This window comes from Corapipo altera, unplaced genomic scaffold (assembly GCF_003945725.1).
Source record: "Corapipo altera isolate COAL_440 unplaced genomic scaffold, ASM394572v1 61, whole genome shotgun sequence".
NCBI lineage: Eukaryota > Metazoa > Chordata > Aves > Passeriformes > Pipridae > Corapipo > Corapipo altera.
Window position 1 is genome coordinate 6,064,556 of NW_020884910.1, and position 23,637 is coordinate 6,088,192.

The window sequence follows — 23,637 nt, forward strand, 5'->3', positions numbered from 1 at the left end:
CGCACTTCCAGCGCGGCGGGTGACGGGCCGGGAGCGCTGCACGTGCGGGGCCGCTGCTCCCTCCGCGCTTTCCCTACACATCCCCTTCTTCCCCTCGCGCGCCCCTCCGCGTTCCCGCCGCCATGGGGCTGACGCGGCAGTACCTGCGGTACGAGCCCGCCGCGCTGTTCGGGCTGGTGGCGAGCGCCAGGAGCAGCGTGGCCTTCGTGGCGCTGCGCGGGGAGCGGGGCCGCTACGTGGCCGTGCCGGGCTGCGAGCACGTGTTCGTGTGGGACACGCGGAAAGGAGAGAAGGTGCGAGCGGGGCCCGCCCGGGATGCGGTGCCCGGGGGTGATGGGTGGCGGGGCACGGCTGGGGTGCAGCGTGCGGGGCTTTTGGACCACCTGAATCAAAGCTGTTCGTGTTACTGGGCGGTATTTGAAGGGAAGCGACACCTGCACAGCTTCCCGCCCTCTGTAGTGTGAGCACAGTGTGAGGTTTGATTATGGCTCGAGTCCGCAGTTCCGGTCGTGTCCTGACCCCATCGTGTTGTCGTTTTCCAATTCCCCAGACTGGTCATTGGACCAAAAGGATCCTGTAGAATGTTATTTTTTTGATAGTCCAGAATAAATTCCAATGTTGGATGCTTACAAGAAGGTCTTGGTACTATTTATTTCTGTTTAAGGGCTTGATAAGATTTGCATTTGTTGAAATCCCACAGACAGCACTGCCACACAGAGCAGATGCGGCTGTAGATGATTTGGGTATCTCGAATGCAGCAGCTCTCACCTTTGTTTTCTTTTGCTAGTACCTTGTGGCCATCAGTTGTCAGAGGGAGGGAGTGGCGGTCCTGCTGTTCTTTTCTTACTGTGAGAGTAATTTATTTTATCTTGACTTAATCCTAAAATGGCTGGATCTCACTGTGGATCCTTTGAGATTTGCCTTAGTACCTCAGTTGAGGATGAGTAATTGCTGTCATGGTGACTGGAAAGCTGCTCCCTGTTTAGCTGGCTGTGTGAAAGTTCTTGGATGAATCAGGGATGTCATGGAGTTTGTGTTTTGGCTGTGGAACTGGGCATCCCATGTGAAACTTGTATCTCATAGGAAGGCAGTGAGCTGTAACTTTAAGGACTTTGCCACATATTGTCTCCTGAAATCACCGTAAGTGCTACTGTCCACTACAAACTGAAATCAGGATTTACCTCACAGCCCCTAGAGTCTGGCAGCTGGTATGTTGTTTTGGAGATGTTCTTGTGCAGTCTGTGGGAAAGCAGTTCTGTTCTATTCCTGAGAAAGGCCAGGCAAGAGAGGATGAATTAGGAAGAAACTTTCAGTCTTTACTCTCGTACAATGCTTCTTGCTCTCTGGCATTTAAAATGCGGAGGCAGAATTCTGAGCTGCTGAGTTCCAGGCTTCATTCTGGACCAGTTTCCTGTTTATGAGAAAGTACTTCCCTTCTAACTGCTGTTTGCCTTGGAAAATGGGGCTAATGACACTGTATTTGGTGCAGGAAGTTGAAAAACGAACTTACAAAATGGCAGAAGCTCTCAGTTGGATGTTCAGTTTAAGAGTAGAGTATGTTCTTTCTGCTCTGACATATCATTTATCAACATTATACATGTTTTGTCTCCTAAAAATTGCAGGTTCTTATCCTTAAGGGTCTCAAGCAGGAAGTCAGTTGCCTCTGCCCGTCTCCAGATGGGTTGCACTTGGCTGTTGGGTACGAAGATGGATCAATCCGTATCTTCAACCTCCTAAGCGGAGAAACGAATATCACTTTCAATGGACACAGGGCTGCAGTTACAACGCTGCAGTATGACCATCTGGGTGGCCGTCTGGTATCTGGCTCAAAGGTGAGGGTTGCACATCTGGAGGATGGCTCTTTCACAGAGCTGCTCCATGGGGAAGGCTGACCTGCACTAAAATGTTCAGCGTTTTAAGTGGGTTGTGTGACCTCTGCCTGTAGCCAGAGGATAGCAGTGAGAGGAGTTAGGATAGCGAGACAGTGATGAAGTTGGGGAGCCCAGGGCTGGGAAAGCAGCAGGGGCTGCAGGGCAGGAGTAGGGTACTAGTAGAGGTTTTGAAGTGAAGAAGCTTGTGAGGTCAGGAATAGCGAAAGTGACTCTATCTGGGATAACAATACGTTTAATAGTCTGAATGCACCTTTTGGGAAGCAATGGTACTTGCATTAAGTATCCTTGACATTCAAGTTGAGAGTGAGAAAGTGTGCTCTCAGGTAATATTTTCAGTCTTGTGGCAGAAGTTTTGCAGAGACAAATGCCAGTCCCTTGAAGATGCTCTCTCTGTTCCAGGATACCGAAGTCATCGTGTGGGATGTCATCAATGAGAGTGGTCTGTACCGGCTGAGAGGACACAAGGATGCTGTCACTCAAGTCCTTTTCTTGAAGGAGAAGAACCTGTTGGTCACCAGGTGAGCCAGGCTAAGTGTAGTTGTTGATCAGGAAAGCAGGCATGGTTTTCCTTGAAATTTAAACATCCTATGTTCTACACCCATTTGTGTTCTCCTTCATGTCTCATGAGATCTCAGATCCACCATCATCTTTGATTTTGTCACATCCACATATTTTTTAATAGTACTTGAATGCAGATGTGGTTAGTGGAGCTGAAATGGCCATACTGAAAAAACAGTATTTAGAAAAGGGTTTAACAAGCTGGTAAATGCAACAACTTAAAATTATTTTAACAAGGAATAATGATAATATGTTCATTATGTATGTAACCATTTTTGCTGTTCATCTTGAAGAATTAACTAGACTTAACTGTCTGTATGTGTAACTCAGACAACAATGTGAGAGAAAAATTGCTTCCTCGTAAACTGTAAATGTAGGAATAAATTAAAAGATGATAGGGGTTTTTTTTAGTTGGTTTTTAGTTGTTCAACATGAGCTGCGAGTTGACTAAATCCCTTTAATAATAAATGGTTGACAGAAGATACTCTTGCTGAAGTGTCAGTAATTTTTTATTTATTAATATATCATCTAATAGCCTAATAGAAAAGTCCATGCAATCAGGTGAGTGTAAAATTAGAGTTTCTTTAGCTTTTTTTAAATTTTTTTCAGATGGAAAAAGTAGTATTTGATCAGTTTGGTGGATGATACCCATCTCTTAATGCAATTTCAATATTTGCAGGTCAGCTTTACAAATGCTTCTTAATTTTCTCAGTAGCTAAATTGAGATAAAATTCCTCTCTGTTTTTTTACCTATTATATTAACAGAGTAGAGATATTATCCTGTTTTTCTGGAGATGCAAAGTCTTGCTTCCTTACTTTAGATTGTTTTATTGCCCAAGCAACTAACTGCCTTCCTTTGTGTACAGAATTTTTTGTGGTATTTTCATATGTCCAATTTACAAATGCCTTTGGATCCTATGTAACAAAATAGGTGGATTAACAATAAATACCACTTGTAATCAGAGGGGGTTTTTTGTCCTGAGGGAGCTTAGTAATGTAACAATTTATATCTTGATTTAGTTGAAACTTATTGAGGAAAATAGGCTCTGACAAACTTACCAAAAATAAATAAAGTTAAATTGTTGTAAGGTGCGCTGAATGAATCTGTTTAAATGCTGGAATTACTTATCTTGGATGCTCTTGTAGGATTGAGGTAGCTTAATGTGTGTGTTTTCAAGGAGATCTAATGGTATGTGGGCTTCGAAGGACTGAAACAGCTGTAATTCTCTGTTAGAAGGAGCAGCTCCAGATGAGTGTTCAAAAGGAAGGGATCTGTGTTTCTTGTAGCCTGGTCAATGCACAGGCGTGGCACTGGTTGCGACTACGGAGAATCGTTCTCATCCTGAATAAGCAAGAAAGAAGGCAGTGTGACACTGGGGCTGGCAGCTGCATCCAGAGGTGGAAGCAGTTTTCAGTGACTTGCCAGATACCTTTTTGTAGTACTTTTGCATTGCTCTACTTTGTTTTTGTGTAGGTTGAGAAATTCAGTGCCTGAGCAGCTGCTCTGGGAAATGTTATGGCACGTTTTAGATTTTTTTTTTCTGTATTTCTACCACTTTTCTAAGCATGTGTGCTCTGGCAGTCTTTCCTCAAGTGCTGAGTTTTGATTCTTTGTTCCAGTGGCAAAGACACATTGGTAAAATGGTGGGATCTGGATACCCAGCACTGCTTCAAAACTCTTGTTGGACACCGAACTGAGGTAAAGGGGATATGTGGGGAACTGTTGGGGTGGAGGGACTTTGGGTTACATGGCTCATTTTGTGCTCTCCCTGCTCTCAGGAGTTGTAAGCTGGCACTGTCATACATTTTACTTGTCATTAGGCTTTAGGAATGAACAAATGAGAAACTTCTATAATTTGCAGGAGCTGTCATCAACATGCAGTGGGTGACAATTCCGATACAGATGTCCCCAGAGGAGGTCTCAGCTAGCCATTCTCTTTTGTTTAATTAATTTAAATAAATCAATTAAAGATGCACTGCTGTTGTTGTGATAGTTAAAGCAACCATAAGCCGTTTCCTCACACTGTGTCTCTGGACAGGTCTGGGGCATGGCTCTGCTATCCAAAGAGAAGCGTCTGATCACTGGGAGTGCTGACAGTGAGCTGAGGGTGTGGGATATCGCATACATCCAGGAGGTAAGACACTCCCTCTGTAACCCCTCAATCTTCCCCCTGTCTGGCTGCTTGTCTTTGGACTGAGGTGGGACTGGTACATATGAAAATCTAATTGTTTTTCTGGGAAGCAGAGCCAAAGCAACATCTTTGCTGTCTGAGGGGTCCAGAAGCTGCCCTTGGGATGGGCTTTGCTGTTTTCTCTGTTTTTAGCTTTCAAGTGAGGCTGCAAGCACTTCCAGAACAAGATTTCCACAGTGTGTCAGATCTTCCTGCCTTATGGCTAGAGGGGACAGTCTTCTGGGTGGATGATAATCATGAGAGAACATGGAGTGCTTGGTGCCTCCAGGCATGCTGTAGGCCGCTCTGGTGTACACTAACTAATTGTATCTCCAGGGAAATGAAGTGTGAGACAGGAACAAGAACGCTGTAGCTCTTGTGGTTTAAGGTACTCCTTATGGTGTTTCTTTTTTGCCCATGAACAGGTAAAAGACCCTGACGAGCCAGAGTCCAAAAAAAGCAAAGGGCCTTCACCTGGCACAGAAGAAAACACTGAAGAGGACGAGACCTTAGAGTTGGATGAGCATCCTGAGGAAGTAAGATCAGTTTTCCATGCTGTCTATGAGATCGTCTGTCTAACCTCATTTACGTGGTTTATACCCTGAGTGTCATATTTAACGTGTTTGGGAAAACGTGATTCTTGTTTTTCTCCATAATTCTTTTGTTGTTCCATAACAACTTCCTCAGCAGAAGTTGCTGCCTCATCTACCTGTAAAACATCAGCAGAACTACGTGTACCAAAACACATACACATTCTCCACTGAAAGAGGAGGACTAGCAGATGTTTAAAGTTTAACTCTGCTAATAGAGCTCTTTGATCAAACCACACAGGATTAAGACAGTTACTGGCTGGTTGGCAGTGCTGATGCTGAGCTTTGCAGATCAGTAGCAGAAACTGGGAGGTCAGAGTTGCACCATAATGAAGTATGGTGTGAGATTTGATTGCAGAAAGGCATTTTCACTTGTGCTGCTGCTGGAGGCTTTACTGAATCTTTCTTTCTGGTGGAACTTTCTGGGGTACTGCTCAGATTTCAGATCGCTTGTAGTTCTGGTAGATACCTTGTTAAAGAATTTTCCAGCTTCCTCTCCAGATGATTTCTCTCCCTTCAACCCTTTGTTTAAGAGTCTTTGTTGTCACCCTCTCTGCCTCTACTGACAGAGGAACTAAGTTCTGGTGCCTTTGTAGCATAAAAATTCATCTCTGTCTCTTAAATGGCTGTGATTTGCCAATAAATTTAAGTTATTTTTCCACTGAGACTGTCAATGATTATTTTCAGTTAAAATGCAACAAAATATAAGGAGATAAGCTTTGTCGCTCACACAGATGCTTGTTTTGTCTCGATTGTCCTTACTAGCTGTTCTACCAAGACCTTTTAGGTTCATTTCCCCCTCTTCTCTTGATTTCCCTTGTCAGCAGGTTTCTGAGTTTGCTTGAGAAGATCAAATGACATTTCAGACCAGAGATTTTTCTTCTTTCCCTATAGCGCATCGTTAAGTGCAGCAAAGTTGGATCCATCGTGCGGGAAGGGAGAGACCGAGTAGTTACTCTTGCCACAGACCGAATGGGCAAGTTTTTGGCCTGTCATGTGAGTAATAGGCTCCTCTGCTATTGAGCTATAGAGGAGGCTGTTAGAGACCTTGGGTAATTTCTGTGAGGGCCAGCCAGGGTTTTGCATTCCTTTGACTTTGTTTACTCTGTCTCTAGGGAACAGATGCTGTTCTGGAAGTGTTTGCTGTCCTTTCTGAAGAGGAGGTGCAGAAGAAATTGGAAAAGAAAATTAAGAAAGCAAAGAAAAAAGCCAAGTAAGCAGTCTTTTGGATGTATTTGGATGCTGTCAGTGTCCAGAAAACTGGTAGAAAAGCCACTCAAGTAGCATTATACAGAGGTTGAACTCCAAACTTTTGGTCATTCTGTTTGTGCTAGCCATTGTATTTTGGGGTTGCTGTTCCTGTGCATCCTTGGTGCTTGTCTGATCAACATTGCTCTTAGAGACTAAATAAAGACGTTTCTTTCCGAGTCTTTGCCTTGCAAAAAAAGAAGCTAATGTGTGCAAAGAAATGATCATAAAATAGGTTTTTCAGAACTACTCACCTCTACCTGAGGTGCTGTTTATACTGCTTGCTGCATCGAAGTAAATCCTTGATAGGACATGCAGGAATGAGAGTTTCATCTGAGAAGTCAGAGTGACTCTGATGCCTCATCTCCTGTTTTACATTAGGCTCGTGAGAGCTTACGTACAGGTGAGAGCTTTCTTAATGTTTTCTTAGTGTTAAGGGTGTCTCTGCATATCCTGGCACTTAACAGGTGCCTCAGAACTGCCCTTAGGGAGGGGTCTGACTCCGGGGTAGAAACTAAAGCACCGGGTGTGTAAATCTGGAGATGCATTTTGGCAATGACCGAGGACTTTTGGTGGGTGGTAGGAGATGAGCAGAAGCTGCTCTCACTCTCAAACACAGCTTTCTGTTGTCTGTTTTGCATCCGTATTTCTCACGTGCCTTGTTCAAGTGCTTTGGCTCCAGACGAGTTTGCCTTTTTTAGGACAGATTTTCTCTTTAGTAGTCTTCATACCGGCACAAACTTCACTGTCTCACCCTGTTCCTAAATGTGATTGGCATTGCTGGATAAGAGAGAGATTATTTTCAGCAGACTAAGTGATTACTTTATGTTGTTCTGTGTCTCTGTGTTAGTTTGTGTTGGCTGTGATGGATCACTTGACTCTCCTCCCTTATCTGACATTTCTAGACAGAAATCTGAAGAGGTACCTGAAAGGAATGTGGAGCTGAGCCTGCAAGAGGAGATTCAGCGGGTCACTAATGTCAAAGCTTCTTCGAAAATCAAGTGAGTGAGCGTGTGATAGAGCCTGAGCAATGGTTATGCAGCTACCTGGGGAGAGCTCTGCACTGCTCTGTAGGGGGAGAGGTGGAAGAAATTTCCCCTTTGACATTTGTTTAGCTTGGAGCTGGGGAGAGGCCTACTGTGATCTCCAGTCCATTAACACTCTTCTGCTAGTGGTCCCCTTCTTGCACACTTCTGCGTCTTAGTGTGCACTTGCTTGTTGGATGTTCTCTGTCTATATTCCTGTATCATTTCACCTTGATATTTGATCCCTCCTACAGTTTGCCTTATTGCCCCTGTGTACAGCTCTGATTTTGTCTGATCAAACAGGTCATTTGACTTGATTCTCTCTCCAAAAGGAGAGCTGAAGATCGTACTGTTGCTCCAGAACAATGTCATTGAGTCATACAACCTGGACCTGTCAGCACAAGTCCCACAGGCTGTCCGTGCATCCAAGATAACCATTGGAGGCCACCGCAGTGATGTCAGGACGTTGGCTTTTAGCTCTGACAACATTGCCATTCTCTCAGCAGCTGCAGAGTCTGTAAAGATTTGGAACAGGTATGCAGTCCAGTTGGGTCAGTGTCCTGTGCCCTATGTGTGTCAGTCTCCCAGAACTCAGATGCTGTGTTCAGAAAAGCAGTGATAAGGGAGAGGAGACAATGGAGAGTGATAAAGTAGTGAATGAAGTAAAGGAAATAAAAAGAAAACAATTTGATTTGTTTTCTTATTAGGGAAACTGAGAAGCTGTACAGCTAAAATTGCAACACAAGGTCTAAATACAAAAGTCATACATAGTAGTGTGGTAGAGACTGTATTATGTTGTGAGGGGGTTTTTTTGTTTTTTCCTTTTTAATAAGAGGTACTAACTGTTATGCTAAACAAGGTACTGCCTGTTCTTTTGAGACCATGTGGGTTATCTGAAGGATCTGGTATTAGACTGAGTAGGCTCTACTTTGATCTAGGTTGTTGTCCCAGTGTTTCCTGAGTGGTATGTGTTTCAAACTCTGTTACCTTTGAACTCTCTATCTTATACTCCTCTCTCCTCTCCTGACTGACAGGAGTTGCTGTTGGAGGACGGGAGCTCTGTCCTTCCTCACAACAGCAATAAGTCACGATAGTGGACTATATAATTGCTTTTTTTTATGGAAAATATTCTTAGCAGTAGTGCTGGATAGCACTTGGGTCATAGGCTGGTGGTGGTGTCTCTTCTGACCCCAGCTGAAAGACAGCTGTGTGCAGATGTTACCCTGGAGCATGTCTCTCACTGAGTGGGCCAGATTTTGTGTCTGATAAGAGGTTTTGGGCTCTGTCTCTGCCCACAGATCGACCTTGCAGTGCATCCGGACGATGGACTGTGAGTATGCGCTCTGCTCGCTCTTTGTCCCGGGAGATCGGCAGGTCATCATTGGCACCAAGGTAAGGAGTGTCCTTCTCCACTCCAGACTGCCCAGGTCTGGAAATATGTTGTGAAAGTGTCATTAAGGCAACCTCACAGAAAATGCACTGTGTCTCCTGATGTGGAGCACTCTGTTTTGGGTGTAAAAACCTCTCTGACAGGTTCTGCTCTGTTCCCAAACTCTTTATGGAGTTCTTTTAGCTTGAACTGAACATCTGGGGAGAGCTCCGACATCCCTGACAGAGATCAGGAGTTTGATCCTCTTTGTAACAGCCATCTAATGAAGCTGGCTGTTGGGGAGATGGATGGCAGGGAGCTATCATGAGTTGTGAGCGGAGGGGCTGATTTGTCGTCTGTGATGTATCTTTCTTCCCAGACAGGGAAGCTGCAGCTGTATGACCTGGCGTCTGGGAGTCTGATAGAGACACTTAATGCTCATGATGGGGCAGTGTGGTCCATTGCTCTTTCACCAGACCAGGTAACTTAGCCACCTTTCTAAGTATCATCTGTTGCATGTCTTTTTGTGTAGCTCCTTCCTTCAGTACTGTGTTTACACTACTGATCAGACATGGGAACCCCTCATCCTGGGAGGTGGAGAATGCAGCTCGTAGTGTCTAAGAGCTTTGTACTGGAATCAAAACAATAGCAAGCAATAACCTGCTTGACATTCATGCACCCTACAGGTTAAAATGTATGTGATAGATTTTACTCTTGTTCTGAACGTAATGTAAATGGGATAATGTTGAAGTGTTCTTCATTTAGAAGGCTGTGCTTGTGTGGTGATGGTAAGGTGTGTGTGATCCAGTAACAGTGGGAGTGTCAAGTTGCCCACAAAACACATACACATTGTTGCCTACAGCTGAGATGACTGCTTTCAATCCCAACATTTCAGTCCAGGTTTTGATTTATGTTTGGGGTCTTTGTTTTAGACCTCCCTACTAGAGCTTTTGAAATTGTTTGTTGCTCCTCGGCCAATGGGTAATGCATGCTTTAACCAGAGCAAGTGTTTCTGGTGGTGTCCACTTAATCATTGATGCTGGAGGAAAGTGGGACACTTCAAAAACCTTCTTGTGTGTTGGCAATTCTTTGCTGTAGAATTTATCTGGATTATAGCAATTGGTTTCACAATAACTTTCTTGTTTTCCCCTGCAGCGGGGCTTTGTGACAGGAGGAGCTGATAAATGTGTCAAGTTCTGGGAGTTTGAGCTTGTGAAGGATGAGAGCAGTATTCAGAAAAGGTGAGAAAATAAACCTTTCTGGGCTATGTTGAGCTGCAGTCTCTGTTGTTGTTGATGGATGCTTTGGCCTTCGCTGTGCACTGCAAGAAGCGCCCATGACACCTGTATGGAACACGCAGAGAAGAGTGTGAGCTTGGTGCTGTTTTGTGAAGGCCTGAGCTTAGCTGGAGAAGGGCATTTGCCTAATTCTGATCCCTTTCTTCTGTATGAGTTTAGCTTCTAATCAGGATAGGCTTCCAGATCATTAAGTATTAAATTTAGCAGTGAAGTTCGTCAGCCTGCAGGGCCTGCTTATTTCCAGTCCTGTCTTATAAAAGTCATAAATGACTTTTATAAGTCATGAGATGCTACATGTTACAATTAACTTGCATTCCCAGGATGCAGTGTGGGACTTCCTAACTTGTTTGTTTGGGATAACAGTTATTTTTTTCCTCTTCTTGTTGCCAGGCTTTCCATGAAACATGTACGCATTTTACAGCTGGATGAAGATGTTCTCTGTGTGCGGTACAGCCCCAACCAGAAACTGCTGGCTGTCTCCTTACTGGATTGCACTGTGAAGATTTTCTATATTGACACGCTCAAGGTGTGCAAGACCAGATGGGCTGTGAGGCTGTGCAGGGAGTGATGTAATGGTAACCTGCAAGATGAGGAATACATTAGAAAAATGTCTGTTTATTGCGCAACACTAGTAATAATCAGAGAGACTGTGCATCCTGCTTCAGGTGCCTGTTTGCTAGCAAGCCTGACTGAACCATGGCTGGCTGACACTGGGGAAAAGATCCATGTATCATCTGGAAAGTGTTCTGAACCTGTAGGTGCCAAGGTTCATTCTGAACGTTGCAGACATGGTGTTACTCCTGAATTGCCAGGCACTATAAGGGTGTAGATGGATGTGTCACATGTGGCACTAAATAGGGCATAGCAGAGGCAAAACCTGTGGGAGGAGAACCTTCCTTGTGAGCAGTGTGTGGTGGTTTTGTGAGCTGTGTATTAGCACATGAATGTTAGGGAGTGACACAGGACAGACTGGGGCTGACAGATAGGCAGAGAGAAATAAACTCCATAGGCAGTGGTGATTAGCACCAGAATAAGTTCAGCTTGCTTGGGTCCTTCCACCCTTCTCTCAGTTCTGCCATCATGGCCCTGCTGCAAACTGTTCAGGACAAGAATAGAAGTGGAGCAGCGCTAGGAAGACAGAGCTCCTGACGCAGATCAAAACTAGCCTGTAGCTTGAGATTTTTACACATCTCTACCCAGCATGTCTAACTGAGTCACCTTTCTTCTGCTTCAGTTTTTCCTCTCTCTGTACGGACACAAACTGCCAGTGCTGTGTATGGACATCTGCTATGTAAGTATCATTAGGGCTGTGTTAGGTGGGTCAATGGGTGATATAGATGATTGTGAGAACCTCTGCTAGCAGCAAGGCTTCTAGGATAATGGTTTCTTATTACCCCCTTGCTCCCAACTTGGCAGTTTCTGGATGGGACACAGCAAGCAGTCCTGTGCTCCCTGGAAGGAGTACCAGAGTAGTGGTCATGACAGAACTGACCAGGGCATTTTGTGAGTGAGTGGAAACCAAAATGCTCTTGTGGTTCCTTAGACTAAGCTTAAAAGGTACTACCTACTCTCTGCTAAACTTACGAACTATGTGAGAGGAGCCTGAATTTTTTGTTAGTGGGAGCAGAGACCAGGTGCTGAGATGATGAAGCACCCTCTTGTCTGCTTTCATGTCTATTCCTTCTTGGGCTGCATCTTGCTCTGAGGTGTCTTTGAAATGAGGCTCATTGAAAGCCAAGAATGTCAAGATATAATTAAGTATCTGCAGAGGTTCAGAGGAGGGCCAGAGTGCTGTCAGTGCACTGTACCAACCAGTACCACAGGCATGGGCCACCATGGTGAGAGAAGGTGGAGATATCAGGAGGCCGTATTTCAGGGGCCAAATACCTGCCTTCTCAGCAGTGCTTAGTCACTGGTTCAGCAGCTGTTCCTTGTGGGGCTGCCAGCCAGCTACCCACCCCCTCTCTCTTTTTACTCTGTAGGATGGGACTCTAATTGCGACCGGCTCTGCTGACAGGAATGTGAAGATTTGGGGCTTGGATTTTGGAGACTGTCACCGTTCTCTCTTTGCCCACGATGACAGGTTAGTCAAATCCTACAGCATCTGGGCTGTGGACTCTCTTGTCTCCAAGGGATTGTGATCCAGCAATAATCCTTCTGTCCGGCATAGAGTGGGGGGAAGGTCTGCAGTGCTCCCCAAGTGGGTAAATTTGAGCCTTCTTCTCTTCCAGTGTGATGTATCTGCAGTTTGTGCCGAAATCCCATCTCTTCTTCACAGCTGGGAAGGACAGCAAGATTAAGCAGTGGGATGCAGATAAATTTGAACATATCCAGACCCTGGAGGTAGGAAGTTTTTGAGATCGTTGAAAGGAAGCATTATCCCTGTACGAGCAGCATTTTCCTCAGGGGTGGGAGTTGGGTGGTGTTCATGCCATACCTCTTCTGTCTACCATGCAGGGGCATCACCAGGAGGTGTGGTGTTTGGCACTCAGTCCCAGTGGAGACTATGTGGTGTCAGCATCCCATGACAAGTCCCTGCGCCTCTGGGAAAGGACGAGGGAGCCACTTATTTTGGAAGAGGAGAGGGAGATGGTGAGAGTTGCATCCTTCCTGCCAAAGACAACTTCCAGGACTCTTTTCAGCAGGCAGTTTCCTCATTTTTCACTGTGGAAGAGCCCGGCTCTACACTTGGCAGACTGGCTCATTATGAACCACAGCCTGGTGTTGGGGTGCCCAGGCTTGTCTATCACCTTTTGCATGATGGGACTGTGCCCTGAGCTGTCTGCAGACAGCACTTGCAGGTGTTGCCTGTGCTTGCTTGTCCTGCATTGCAGATGCCTGGCTAACTTGCTCTCTGCTTTGCTTCTCTCCTGCTTCTCAGACTTTGGTCTGTAGTTGTGGTTTTCTGCAGGTCTGTTGGCTACAGTCTTTGATATTCACTTATTATCTTGTTCTCCTTTCAATACAAGTGTGTTTGGGAGGCAGTTCAGCAGGTGGCTGTTGTGGAGTGATGGAAAGCACCGCTTCTGTTAAATGCAGTTTGTCTTGGTTTCCTCTTTCCCTACTGTGAGAGGTCCATTCTGTCTTAGTAGCAGGCCCCAGAGCTCAGGGGTGCTGGAAGAAGCCCCTTCTATTCCATTTGAGCATGTGTTGTGAGGACTCATAGACTCCAAGAAGGACTTCAATAGGAAAGAAGGTATAAAGATCTCTAGTCCAATCCTGTGCTCACTGCAAGGTAACCTTAAAGCAGGTGCTCAGATACTTGTCTTGGTACATGGACATCTCCAAGGAAAGAGATTTTCCAGGCTGTCTGAGCAGCTGTTCCAGTATTGAGCCACCATAGGGGCAATGGATGTGTTTATTTCATGTATCCAAGTGGAAATTCCATTGGAATAATTTGTAACTCTTGTCTTTTCATTGTATCCCTCAGAGGAACCTGTCTCTGTCACCGCTTCTTAAAGCAGTTCTCAAACCCTGGTGAGGGAAGGAGGCAGAAATGCAGAAGCAGGAGTAGATGAGAAACCTGCAATAGATGTATGGGTTTTTTTTATCCCAGCCTGTTTACAAGAGCTGACCCAGAGCCTGCACTTTGATGCCCAGTGTTTGGTGTGCTAGGAATGAGGGTGGTAAAAAGAGAGACAGCTTCTTTGCTAGATTCTAGAAAAGTGTGTTTTGGGTCAAGTTTGAGTAGCAAGGTGGGCATGAATACACCAGTAGTGAATTACATGCTGATGTAATTGATGCCTATTCATATGAGAGATGGCAGACTGGAGGCTTTTTGCTCTTGCATGCTAGGACAACCCTAGGACTCCTGTGCTGTGTGACTGGTGAAAGGTCTGGTGCTGAACTGCTGTGGTGTCTGTCTTAGCTTGATGGGCTGCATCCAAAGCAGAGGCCTTAATTTCTTCTTGTCTGGAAGATGCTAGAGTTCCCTGTGGTGTTGGGAGCAGGGACAAATGGGCATTTTGCACTGGCACTGTTGATCTCAGCTTATTTATCTTGGTTTTGCAATGGGCTGCATGAAGCTGCAGGCTGCCTTGCTCAACCAGTCTGGAGGGAATTTGTACCCTTGCTGCCTGCTCACCCCGTTAATATGTTGTGTTCTCATCCACTGTAGCAACGAGAAGCTGAGTATGAAGAGAGTGTGGCAAAGGAAGAGCAGCCTGTGGTGAGTTGCACCATCCGAATGTGCGTCTGACTGTACAAACTCTGGAATAACTATTTCTGTAAGAGGTGTAGAAGAGGTACCAGAGAGGAAAGATAATTTTCTTGCTTTGAGGAGGTACAGAGGGGAAGGTGCTGCAGAAGTTGTGGTTGCACCATGATGCATTTGACTTTGGTACTTCACACAGGCAGCTTCAGGAGACTGTGTGGAGCTGGCCAAACTGCTACACAGTAGCTGTGGACACTGAAACCTTACTGGGCTTTTGCCCTATTTATCTCCCCAATTCAGGTCCACACCAGCTCTGTACCAAGGCAGGACTGCCTTCTGGCAGCTGCTTCCAGGTCCGTGTAGTGCAGGACTGGTGGGGAAGACTCATCCCTATAGCTCAGATGCTTGGGTTGTTGGCAGAACAAAAACTGTATTTTCCTGCCTCCCAGAGCTCAGTGTTAGTACAGTGCCTCTGTTCTGGAGGAAAAGCTGTACACTTGGGAAAACTTGTATTTCCCCACATAAATGACCAGTTCAGGGAACAGGGCTGATGTTTTTCTTAGTATGGATTATGGTAGGATGCCTACCACAGCGGGTGCCTACGTGTATCAGCTGCTCAGCTGCAGAAGGAGGGAACTGCAACTCTGTATTTTGTAGGTGCCTGGAGAGACGCAAGGAGAGACAGGGCTGGCAGGAAAGAAGACTATTGAAACCATCAAAGCGGTAAGGTTGTGGGGGTCTGCCAGTGTTGATTTGTGCCTTACCAGCCTCTGCTATAGGGGGGCTGTCACAGGGTCAGAGCATCAGTTTGAAGAGTAACTCATGCTGTCACATAAGGGCAGATTGCATCTGCCTGCAAGAGCGGTCTGTCCTGCTCTGTGGCCGACAGAGAAGGATCTGACTCTAGAGAGTCCCACACCAAGAAATCCTGAGATCTTTCCAGAGAATGAGATGTGAGGTTCCTGTAGCTGCAGCTTTCTCTGCCTGTCATGTGTGGGACAGACTGGCCTGCTCTTGCCTTGTGGGGTTTGAAGCCCAAAGGAGCACAAGGCAGCTGGGATGTTCTCTAGACATCAGGCCTCTCCCTGAAGGGCTGTGCAGTCCTGTGGGCATCTGTGGAAGGTGGAAATGTATTGTGGAGCTTGAGGAGGCAGGTGTAGCAGGAAGGTGTGGGGGTGGGTAATTTCATGGCCACAGATTTCAATGGTTTGGTGCTCTTTTAAATACAGAGGAAATCCTTAATCTGAATAGGCAAAATGTCCTGACCCTGGCTTGTGCTTCAAAGGGGTACTGCTTGCTGTGGGTGAAGTTCAGTGTCAAGGCAACAACTGAAGCTGCAGCAGAGAGCACCCAGGGAAGTGGGAGCAGTGTGGGTGGTGTGTGATGTCTTCAGGACATGATTGATGTGCTCAGATGCAGTCTGGGGCAGAGGTTACTGGGTGAGATACCCTCTGGTGCTCCGGGTTAACCCCTCTGTTGCCACCTCCATTTGTCCAGTTGAGCTTTGCTTTGGCTTGTCCTGTGTCACTGATATGCTGTTCTTGTGTTGCACAGGCTGAGAGGATCATGGAAGCTATCGAGCTGTACAGAGAAGAGATGGCGAAACTAAAGGAACACAATGCCATATGCAAAGCTGCAGGGAAAGAGGTAAAAGACTGAGGAAGGTACCAATCCCGGTGTGTGTTGAGTGTATCCTTCCAGCTCAGGTGGTTAGCATGCAGATAAAGTCAGGATAGCCAGAAACAGCAGATATTTGCTGAAGTCTTTTGGAGAACTAAATGGCACCATGCTCTGGAGCATGGTTAGTGGTGTGTTCTTTCCTTCCAATATCTTTATGTTTGAAGACATAGTAGGATCTACATTTTGTCCATGGAAGAGTGTGCTGCTGCAAATTCATCCTAAAGCCTAGTCTTTGCCTTCATCTCAACAATCCCTGCTAAATAAGGGGCTATGATGTAAGTGGAAAAAGTGACAAGAAGTGGAAGAAAATTCATACATGTTTGGGTTAGTCATATACTTCTGAGAATGAGATTGTCTAGTGGCTGCAAATGAGGCCTTCAGCGATGTTCTGGAGAGGATAGAGGTGTGGGAATTGCAGTAAGACACTCAATAAAAGCTCTCTTCTGCTATGGATGAAAATTTGGTCTGAATATGCATTTGTACACACACCCCCTCCTCATTCTAACCCATTCTGTATCTCCAGGTTCCCTTTCCTGTCAACCCCATCCTCCGTGCCTATGGCAATATTACGGTAAGTGGAATGCCCAGGCCACAGGCTGTGGTTCTTTCTCAAGTTGAGTAGGGCTGGTTGATTTGCTGGCTGAATCAAAACACTGTGTTGCTGTGGGAAAGGACTGCTTGATCCAACTTGAAAACTTGGCATTTTGGTTTGTGCAAAGTGAACATAATTTGGGTTTTTCATGATTGTGGAGTTTTGGTGGATTTTTAAAATTATTTTTTAGTATCTTGCATGTGTATTACAAAAGTTTAACCCCATCAGGGTTAAAGAGGGGGGAATGAAATCCTGTGGCTCAGTAGCTAGCAATTTCTTTGCAGGTGGATGATGTTTAATTGAATCCACTGTAGAGAAAAGGGAGTTTGGACCTGCTTCTGAAGTCTTGGAGAATATGCTAGTCCAAGTGCTAGGCTGCTGGGTAAAAACATAGGTGCAAGTCATGATGTGTCCTGTTATGTGGTTACTTGACCATGATGAGCATCAGTGTGTCAGACCACGAACAAAAGTACTTCATATGCTGACAGTTGCTAATTCTCTTTCTTGGGAGAAACTCTACCTGTGGACTGTTTGTCCCAACATACCTACTGTGTTGCCTTGACTCAGGAAGCAGGAGCTGGAAGCACATGAAGGCTTCCTGATCCTAAATCAGGAATCTGCCTGTACAGCTGTAACCACAGGCAGGGCTGTGTTGTAGCTACCTGGGTTGACTTACATGGCATTGGTACAGCAGTTATGGATTGTGTTTCTATTCCTGAAGAATTTACACTGAAAAAATTCTGTATGGTAGTTAAAAGTCCAGGTTTTGCAGGCTACAGCTGGTGCCTTAACTCATTAATGCTGTACTACTACAGTTTTTACTTAATTCTGAGAATTTTTGACATCCTGCAAAATACACAGGCATGATTCATGGATTTCATTGATAAGTAAAAATCCACTACTCTGAGTAGACTAGTTTTTGTTTTCCTGGTTTATTCTAATGTGGACTCCTAGACTGTGTTTTTAAGTACCCTTTGGAAGATCCTTGGATTTTTATTCTCCCCTTTTCATGGAGTCATAAAATTGTTTGGGTTGGAAGGGACCTTAAAGACCATCTAGTTCTAACCCCTCGCCATGGGTAGGGACACCTTCCATTAGACCAGGTTGCTCAAAGCTGCATGTCAATGCCAGATGAAACAGCCTTCTGTTTTCCTTCTAACTGCCTGTAATCACCTTGCAAGAGCCTTTCTATCCCTCTATAATTATGTGTCTATTTTAATTATAAGTTGGATAGACTGAACAGAAGTTAATGAAATCCTATGACTTAATAGTTAGGCACTTTGACAATTCCCAGTTCTGCTCTGCATCTGCCAAATGCTTTCAGTACATTAACAGGAGTAGCAGGACTTAAGTCTTTGGGAGATGAGTTTGTGTAAGGTTTTATATGTATAATTTGTTTCTTTCACCAAACTTTTTTTTCCAATTTTTACAGGATTCATTGAAGTGAATTGAGATGATTTAGCCTGTTGAATATAAACTAGATTTTTCACAATATTCTTCACCAGTGTAGAGTATTCTGAGAAGGCTGGGTCTGTGTTTTAAGGCGGGGGAACTTCTCAGCTGACTAAAGCTGAAGGAGTTTCCTCTTTCTTCTACTAAGCTTGATCTGTCTGTCTCACTGTCTTTCCTGTTACAGCCTTCTGCATATGTGCTAGAAATTTTCAAGAAGGTCAAGTCAAGGTGAGTCCAAAGAGCCTTATTGCTGAACAGATTTGTGACTGATTATTGAATTTCTAGGCCTGGGACTGGCTGGGGTCCTTTAATGGTTTTTCATGCTAGGTATGGGCAGTGCTAGAGAGCCTGGAGTTACTGTTCCTGGCAGCCTCTTTTGGGAATGGAATTGGGGATTGGAAATTGTTCCTTCCATGGGAAGTGTGGGATGAAGCTTGTGAATGTGGGTTGCCTGCTTGGAGATGCACATGTATGTGGAGAGTAGTTTGGGAATGCTGAGTAGGTAGGGCTGTGTGCCTGCTCCCTGTGCCAGAAGATGCCTGCTGGCCTGGGCTGTAGTCTGTGCATACACACTGTGCTTTGTGGGCAGTCACAGACTGGCCATGAGGAATGCTTAGCACAGCTTTTGTACCAGAACCTACTAATATGGAAGTCTTTCCTGCTCATATGTAGCACTGCAGTGGCTGAGACTAATGCTTCTGTCCCTTTGCTTTTTCCTCAGTGAACTGGAAGAGTCTCTCCTGGTGCTGCCCTTCTCCTATGTCCCTGACCTGCTCAGACTCTTCAATGAATATATTCACCTGGGTTCAGATGTTGAACTCCTGTGCCGAGCTCTTCTCTTCCTGCTCAAGTGAGTCCTTTATCTGCCCAGACAGTATCTGGGCTTTCTTATACATCTCTGGGTCTGAAGCTCTTGGGAAGCATCCTTGAGAATAAACATGTGGCCTCTGCAGGAGGTAAGGAATCACAGCAGCCCACAGTGAATGGTGTGTGGGAACGGACTGATCAGATGCAGTGTTGACATGCCCAGATGGGGTTGGTTGCTGCTCCTGGTGCCCCAAGTCTCATTGGTATGAAAGATCCTACTTGAAGTCTGAAGTGGCACTGTTGGTGGCAGTCATTGTGTAGAGCTTGTGTCCTCAGAGAGATTTTCCCCTTGCACCCTTAGACTTCAGAAAATAGCTTTTCCAGATAAATCTGTCCATGCCTATTATAGTGCTGGTCTGGGGACGCCTAATTTAAGAAAAAAAGTATGTCCAGAACACACAGAGGCTCAGGAGAGGGGCTTTCTGATGTTTCTAAGAACAATGCTGCAATACATCACTGCCTGCTTTGTTCCCAGGATACATTTCGGGCAGATCACAGGCAACCACATGCTGGTGACAGTGATAGAAGATCTGAAGAAAACTACCATCTCCAGAGTCAGTGAGGCCCGGGTGAGTGTTGCACCCTCCCCTGCTCCAGGATCTAGAATAACAGGATGGGCCAATGTTTGTGAGCCTGTATTGTCTGTGGTGTCCACTGGGAAAGTTGGTTAGGGGTCTGAGCCCATTTAAACCATCCTCCTTTGCAAAATAGGCTGCCTTTTCCTTATGTTTTTCCTTATGTGAGCCTAGCTGTGCTCTGTCCCTCATTTACTCTTGGTTATGTGCTATATATATTTGGGCCTTGGCTCACTAGTTTTCTAAATATGTAGGAGGTAAATAAACTTTGTTTTTCTTGGGCTTTTCTGTGGGCTGCTGTCTTAATTAATGCAGACTGTGCATCTACCCAGAGACAACTTCAGGTGCCTGTCAGCAATTTGTCTTTCAGAATAATCAATGTATTATAGCTACTCTTAATAGAGGACTGTGGGGAACCAAGTGCAGGACTGTCTGTTCTACTTGGATGAAGTTTACATTTAAATAATGTTGCATTCTTTAAAGCTGTGGATTGCCCTGCTTGTGTCATTTCTTGGCAAAGGGTTGCCAGTACAGGACCCTGTGCCCCCTAACAAGCTTGAGATGTGCCTAACAGTGTGGTGCTGGTCTGTCTCTGCAGGATGTGCTGGGATTCAATATGGCAGGGCTCCAGTTCCTGAAGAGGGAGATTGAGGCCAAGGATGAGGTGACATTTTTTGCTGATGCCACTGAACGTTTTGAGGAGAAAAAGAGGAAGAGGAAGAAGAAAGAGAAGATGGTTCTTGCAGTGCTCTAGCATTTGCTGCCCAAGACCTAGAGCACCTGGATAGAGTCATGTAACCTCAGTGCTGGCCATGGAAATGTTCTTGTGGCTGAACATCTGTGCTGATGTCCAGTGGCTGGGACAAAGTCTGTCCCCTCCCCATGTGGTATAACCAGCTTGTAAACCTAACTCAGAATGGTTGTCTCTGAGGTGAACTATCTGTAGTCTGTTGCAAATGTATGCATTTGGACTGTCAAAGGTACATGCTCTGCCTCCAGGGGAATGCCCCTTAGCAACTGAGCTGATTATCCTGTGAAAGAGATCAGCTCATTTTGGCAGCCCAGATTCAACGGAATCCAGCACATGGACTGCTGGTGAGACCATGCCCTGTCCAGGGAAGGCAGCCGGCAAGATTTCATACTGGTTTGACACCTGTTCATGGCTTGTGGCCTCTGTACAAAGCTCAGTGACTTCTGCTGAAGTGTGAGAACTTGGTCTACAGCTGCTCAGTTTTTTAGTGGGACGGGGAGAAACACGGCTGTACTCTGTTAAAGGAATATTTATATATGCTCTACAAGACTATTTTGTTCACAGTGTTTTGTCCTGATATTTGTCTAGTAAAGCCTCAGCTGCCTTTCCCTGTGTGTCAGTTTTGAAAGGATTTTTTTTCAGGGAATAAAATTAGTGGGAGCAAATGAAAGGGCTGCCACCAGGATTGTGCTGTTCTGCAGAGCTGGCAGACTGAGCGGAGAAGTGTGGGTTGTTTGCATTGTACTTGATCCAGTTTTTAGAAATTGCACTGGATTGTTGCAATGTTGTACTTGTCCTGTATCAGATAAATGAGTTTATTTTCTCAGTGGGGGCAGAGAGGCAGGATAAAGCAAGCAAGGCTCTGCTGCTCTGCTAAGTTATTAGTTTGTAGTACATGCTGTATTTTTTACCAGTAATCACAGGTTTGGTGGATGTGGAGGCAGCTTCTAGTTACCTTGCTGGCTGTTGGGCCTTCATGTCTGACTTGGGTACTCAAAGCTGAACTTCTAACCTGCATTTCATGTGGATTTTTATTTGCATCCCAATTTTTGCTGAGTGCTGTTTTTGACTTAGGTTCTCTATTACTAGCAAGTGTGCAAAAAGCAAACAATTCAGTAGCTCAGTCTTTAGGCAGCACCTCAGGTGTAATAACCACACCTCTTAGAGTACCTGTTGTTAGTAAATAACTTTGTCAGGGGGGCTGATTGTTCACTTGATTCTGCAGAGTCTGGGTAATTTACAGGAGCATGTTGTACTCTAATTCCAGCAGGTGGGTCTCAGACTCTTTACAGAAGTAGCAACCTTCATACAGCTCTGCCGTATGTTTCTGGGTGCCTCTCTAATTTTATATTTGTCCAGATATGGGTGAAACTTGTGATCAAACAGCTCCACTCAAACATGTCTCCATCCTGACCTATTCTGTTCTCTTTCATCGTATTCTGTTCTTTCTTTACTCCTCCCAGAGAAGACCCTCATAAGAGAGTCTCATAAGAGGAATTACTGCAGTGGGAGGAAGAGGATGAACTGTAGGATGATAAATTTTGTTGGTAAACTCAGTTGACATCTGGTGTCCATGTCAGCTGCTGCTGAAATGGGCAAGCTCACTGGGAAAACAAAGAAAAGTGTTACAAATGGAGAGGTGGCTTGTGACACCACAGTGTACCCTCAGCCAAGGTGAGTGAGGAGAGAGATCCCAAAACCAGGTACCAAAAGGGGATGGCTGACTGTGCCTCCATATGATGTGCCCTGTTTACCTTAGTGACATGGAGATAGGTGCTATGTAACCTATGTAATGAGCTGCTGTTTGATGATCCTCTGGGAGGCCTGGGATAAAAAACACAGCCAGAGGTGCACATGAACTCAAGGACTGGTGAGAAGGTTGTAAAGGTATAAAAGAGTGGCTTGGGATGCAGAGTCATCATTAGGATGACAGGTGTTTGCTCTAAGTTGGAAGAGGGGAAATTCCTTCACCTTTGTCTCCATTTGCTGTCACTGGTATTAGAGAAGAATTCTTGGAAGAAAAGGTCTTTTAGGTGGTGGAAAGTTGTCCTTTCATAGCTGCTGACACAGGTTTCCCTGCTGAACTTGCCCTCTGATTAGTTCTCTGATTAGTATCACTTGTGACTGGCCTGTACTAATGCAGTACTGAGAGCTCAGCATATGCTTTAAATGGAAGAGGTCTGTCCTGTGCCAACAATCCACTGATATACTAGAATTCTGATATCCTTGGGTACATCAACTTGCCCTTTCTTAGGTGAAATTCCCTGGATTTACAAACCTGAGCAGGAAAGCAATTGCAAGTACAGGGCCAGCTTAAATCTGTATCAGAATATGTGTCTCAACAGTGTGAATGAGACAGTACAAAACTGGCATTCACATTTTACACTGGTGAAAGCTATTATTAATTCCCAGTCATGGGATTCTCAGTCACTCTGAAGTGCTGAGAGAACAAGACATGTGCATGTATCAAGGAAAACTCCCCATCTCTCTCAGGATGTCAATGCTGGAAAAAGGATGAAGCACAGAAAATCACCTGGTAGAAATGAATTCATTCATAAACAGGAAGCAGAACTGCATTCAGATACACAAATAAGATGGCTCACAAAAAGAGCCTGAGATGTTTCTCTTAGTCACTGCTGTGTAAGTAGGAACAAGGAGGAGGAAAAGGCCGTGTCTAAGTGGCTCAGTCTCCCACTCTGAAGAGAGACAAGCATTTGATGGTCCTCATGTCTGACAGTGAACAAGAGGATATAAGCAGAATCCCTCTCTGTCAAGTGTAACTTTGTGTACTCATAACCCTCATCTGGTGTCTGCAGCTAATTAAAGGTAGGTGAACACACAGAAAGTTAAGCTTATGATTGTGAAAGCAAACAGAAACTTAGAAGACCAGAGCCAGTCAGCAACTCTCTTAGGGAATTCACAGTTGACTTCAGTGAAACCTACATGCTGAGTACTTGAAAAAAATTTCAGGCGCCTCAGCACCTGAAACCTACCCCCTTTTTAAAAACAAACCTGTTGGGAACCATTCAGTACTGTATTAGGGTTGAAATACTGTAATCTTTCCACTGTTCGCCTTTCAGACACCCATGTCAGAAGTTAATGCAATTTTGGGACCACTTTTCCCATTAATAGGGAACAGGAAAAATATTTATTCACACTTAATCTGATTAAGTAAATGAAAAAGCCTACATTGGGATGTTTCTCTACTGTTGGACTAAAATTCAGGTATTTCAGTGCTGTTGATCCTCATGTTATTCTTCTAGGGCTCTAACCTGTAGTGAAAGAGGAGAGAAAATTAACATAAAAGAAAAAACCCAAACCAGTAAACCCCAGCTCTACCTCTGTACAGTTGTTGAAGCAAACCCAATAACAATGTCCAGATTGTTTGCAAGTGTTGTGGGAGCACTGTGATTGCT

At 45.0% G+C, this 23,637-nt stretch overlaps 2 protein-coding genes across 13 annotated transcripts in view; one reads left to right on the top strand and one right to left on the bottom strand.

Annotated features, from left to right (window-relative positions):
• Nucleotides 1-8: 8 nt before the first annotated feature.
• On the top strand, nt 9-20,835 carry WDR3 (WD repeat domain 3). Its single transcript, XM_027653312.1, has 26 exons — nt 9-293; nt 1,623-1,832; nt 2,292-2,410; nt 4,071-4,149; nt 4,490-4,585; nt 5,047-5,157; nt 6,106-6,207; nt 6,327-6,424; nt 7,365-7,460; nt 7,788-8,018; nt 8,783-8,876; nt 9,233-9,334; nt 10,009-10,094; nt 10,542-10,677; nt 11,386-11,442; nt 12,134-12,234; nt 12,383-12,494; nt 12,609-12,743; nt 14,269-14,319; nt 14,962-15,027; nt 15,859-15,951; nt 16,508-16,555; nt 18,213-18,256; nt 18,750-18,878; nt 19,371-19,464; nt 20,069-20,835. The coding sequence occupies exons 1-26, from the start codon at nt 123-125 to the stop codon at nt 20,222-20,224; spliced, it is 2,817 nt and encodes a 938-aa protein (XP_027509113.1). The 5' UTR covers nt 9-122; the 3' UTR covers nt 20,225-20,835.
• Nucleotides 20,836-23,338: 2,503 nt separating this feature from the next.
• SPAG17 (sperm associated antigen 17) overlaps nt 23,339-23,637 on the bottom strand; it is a 97,755-nt gene continuing 97,456 nt past the window's right edge. For all 12 annotated transcript variants that reach the window (XM_027653304.1, XM_027653310.1, XM_027653309.1 and 9 more), the window contains one exon: nt 23,339-23,493. The gene's annotated coding sequence lies outside the window, so the exon portion shown is untranslated. The remainder of the gene's footprint in view (nt 23,494-23,637) is intronic.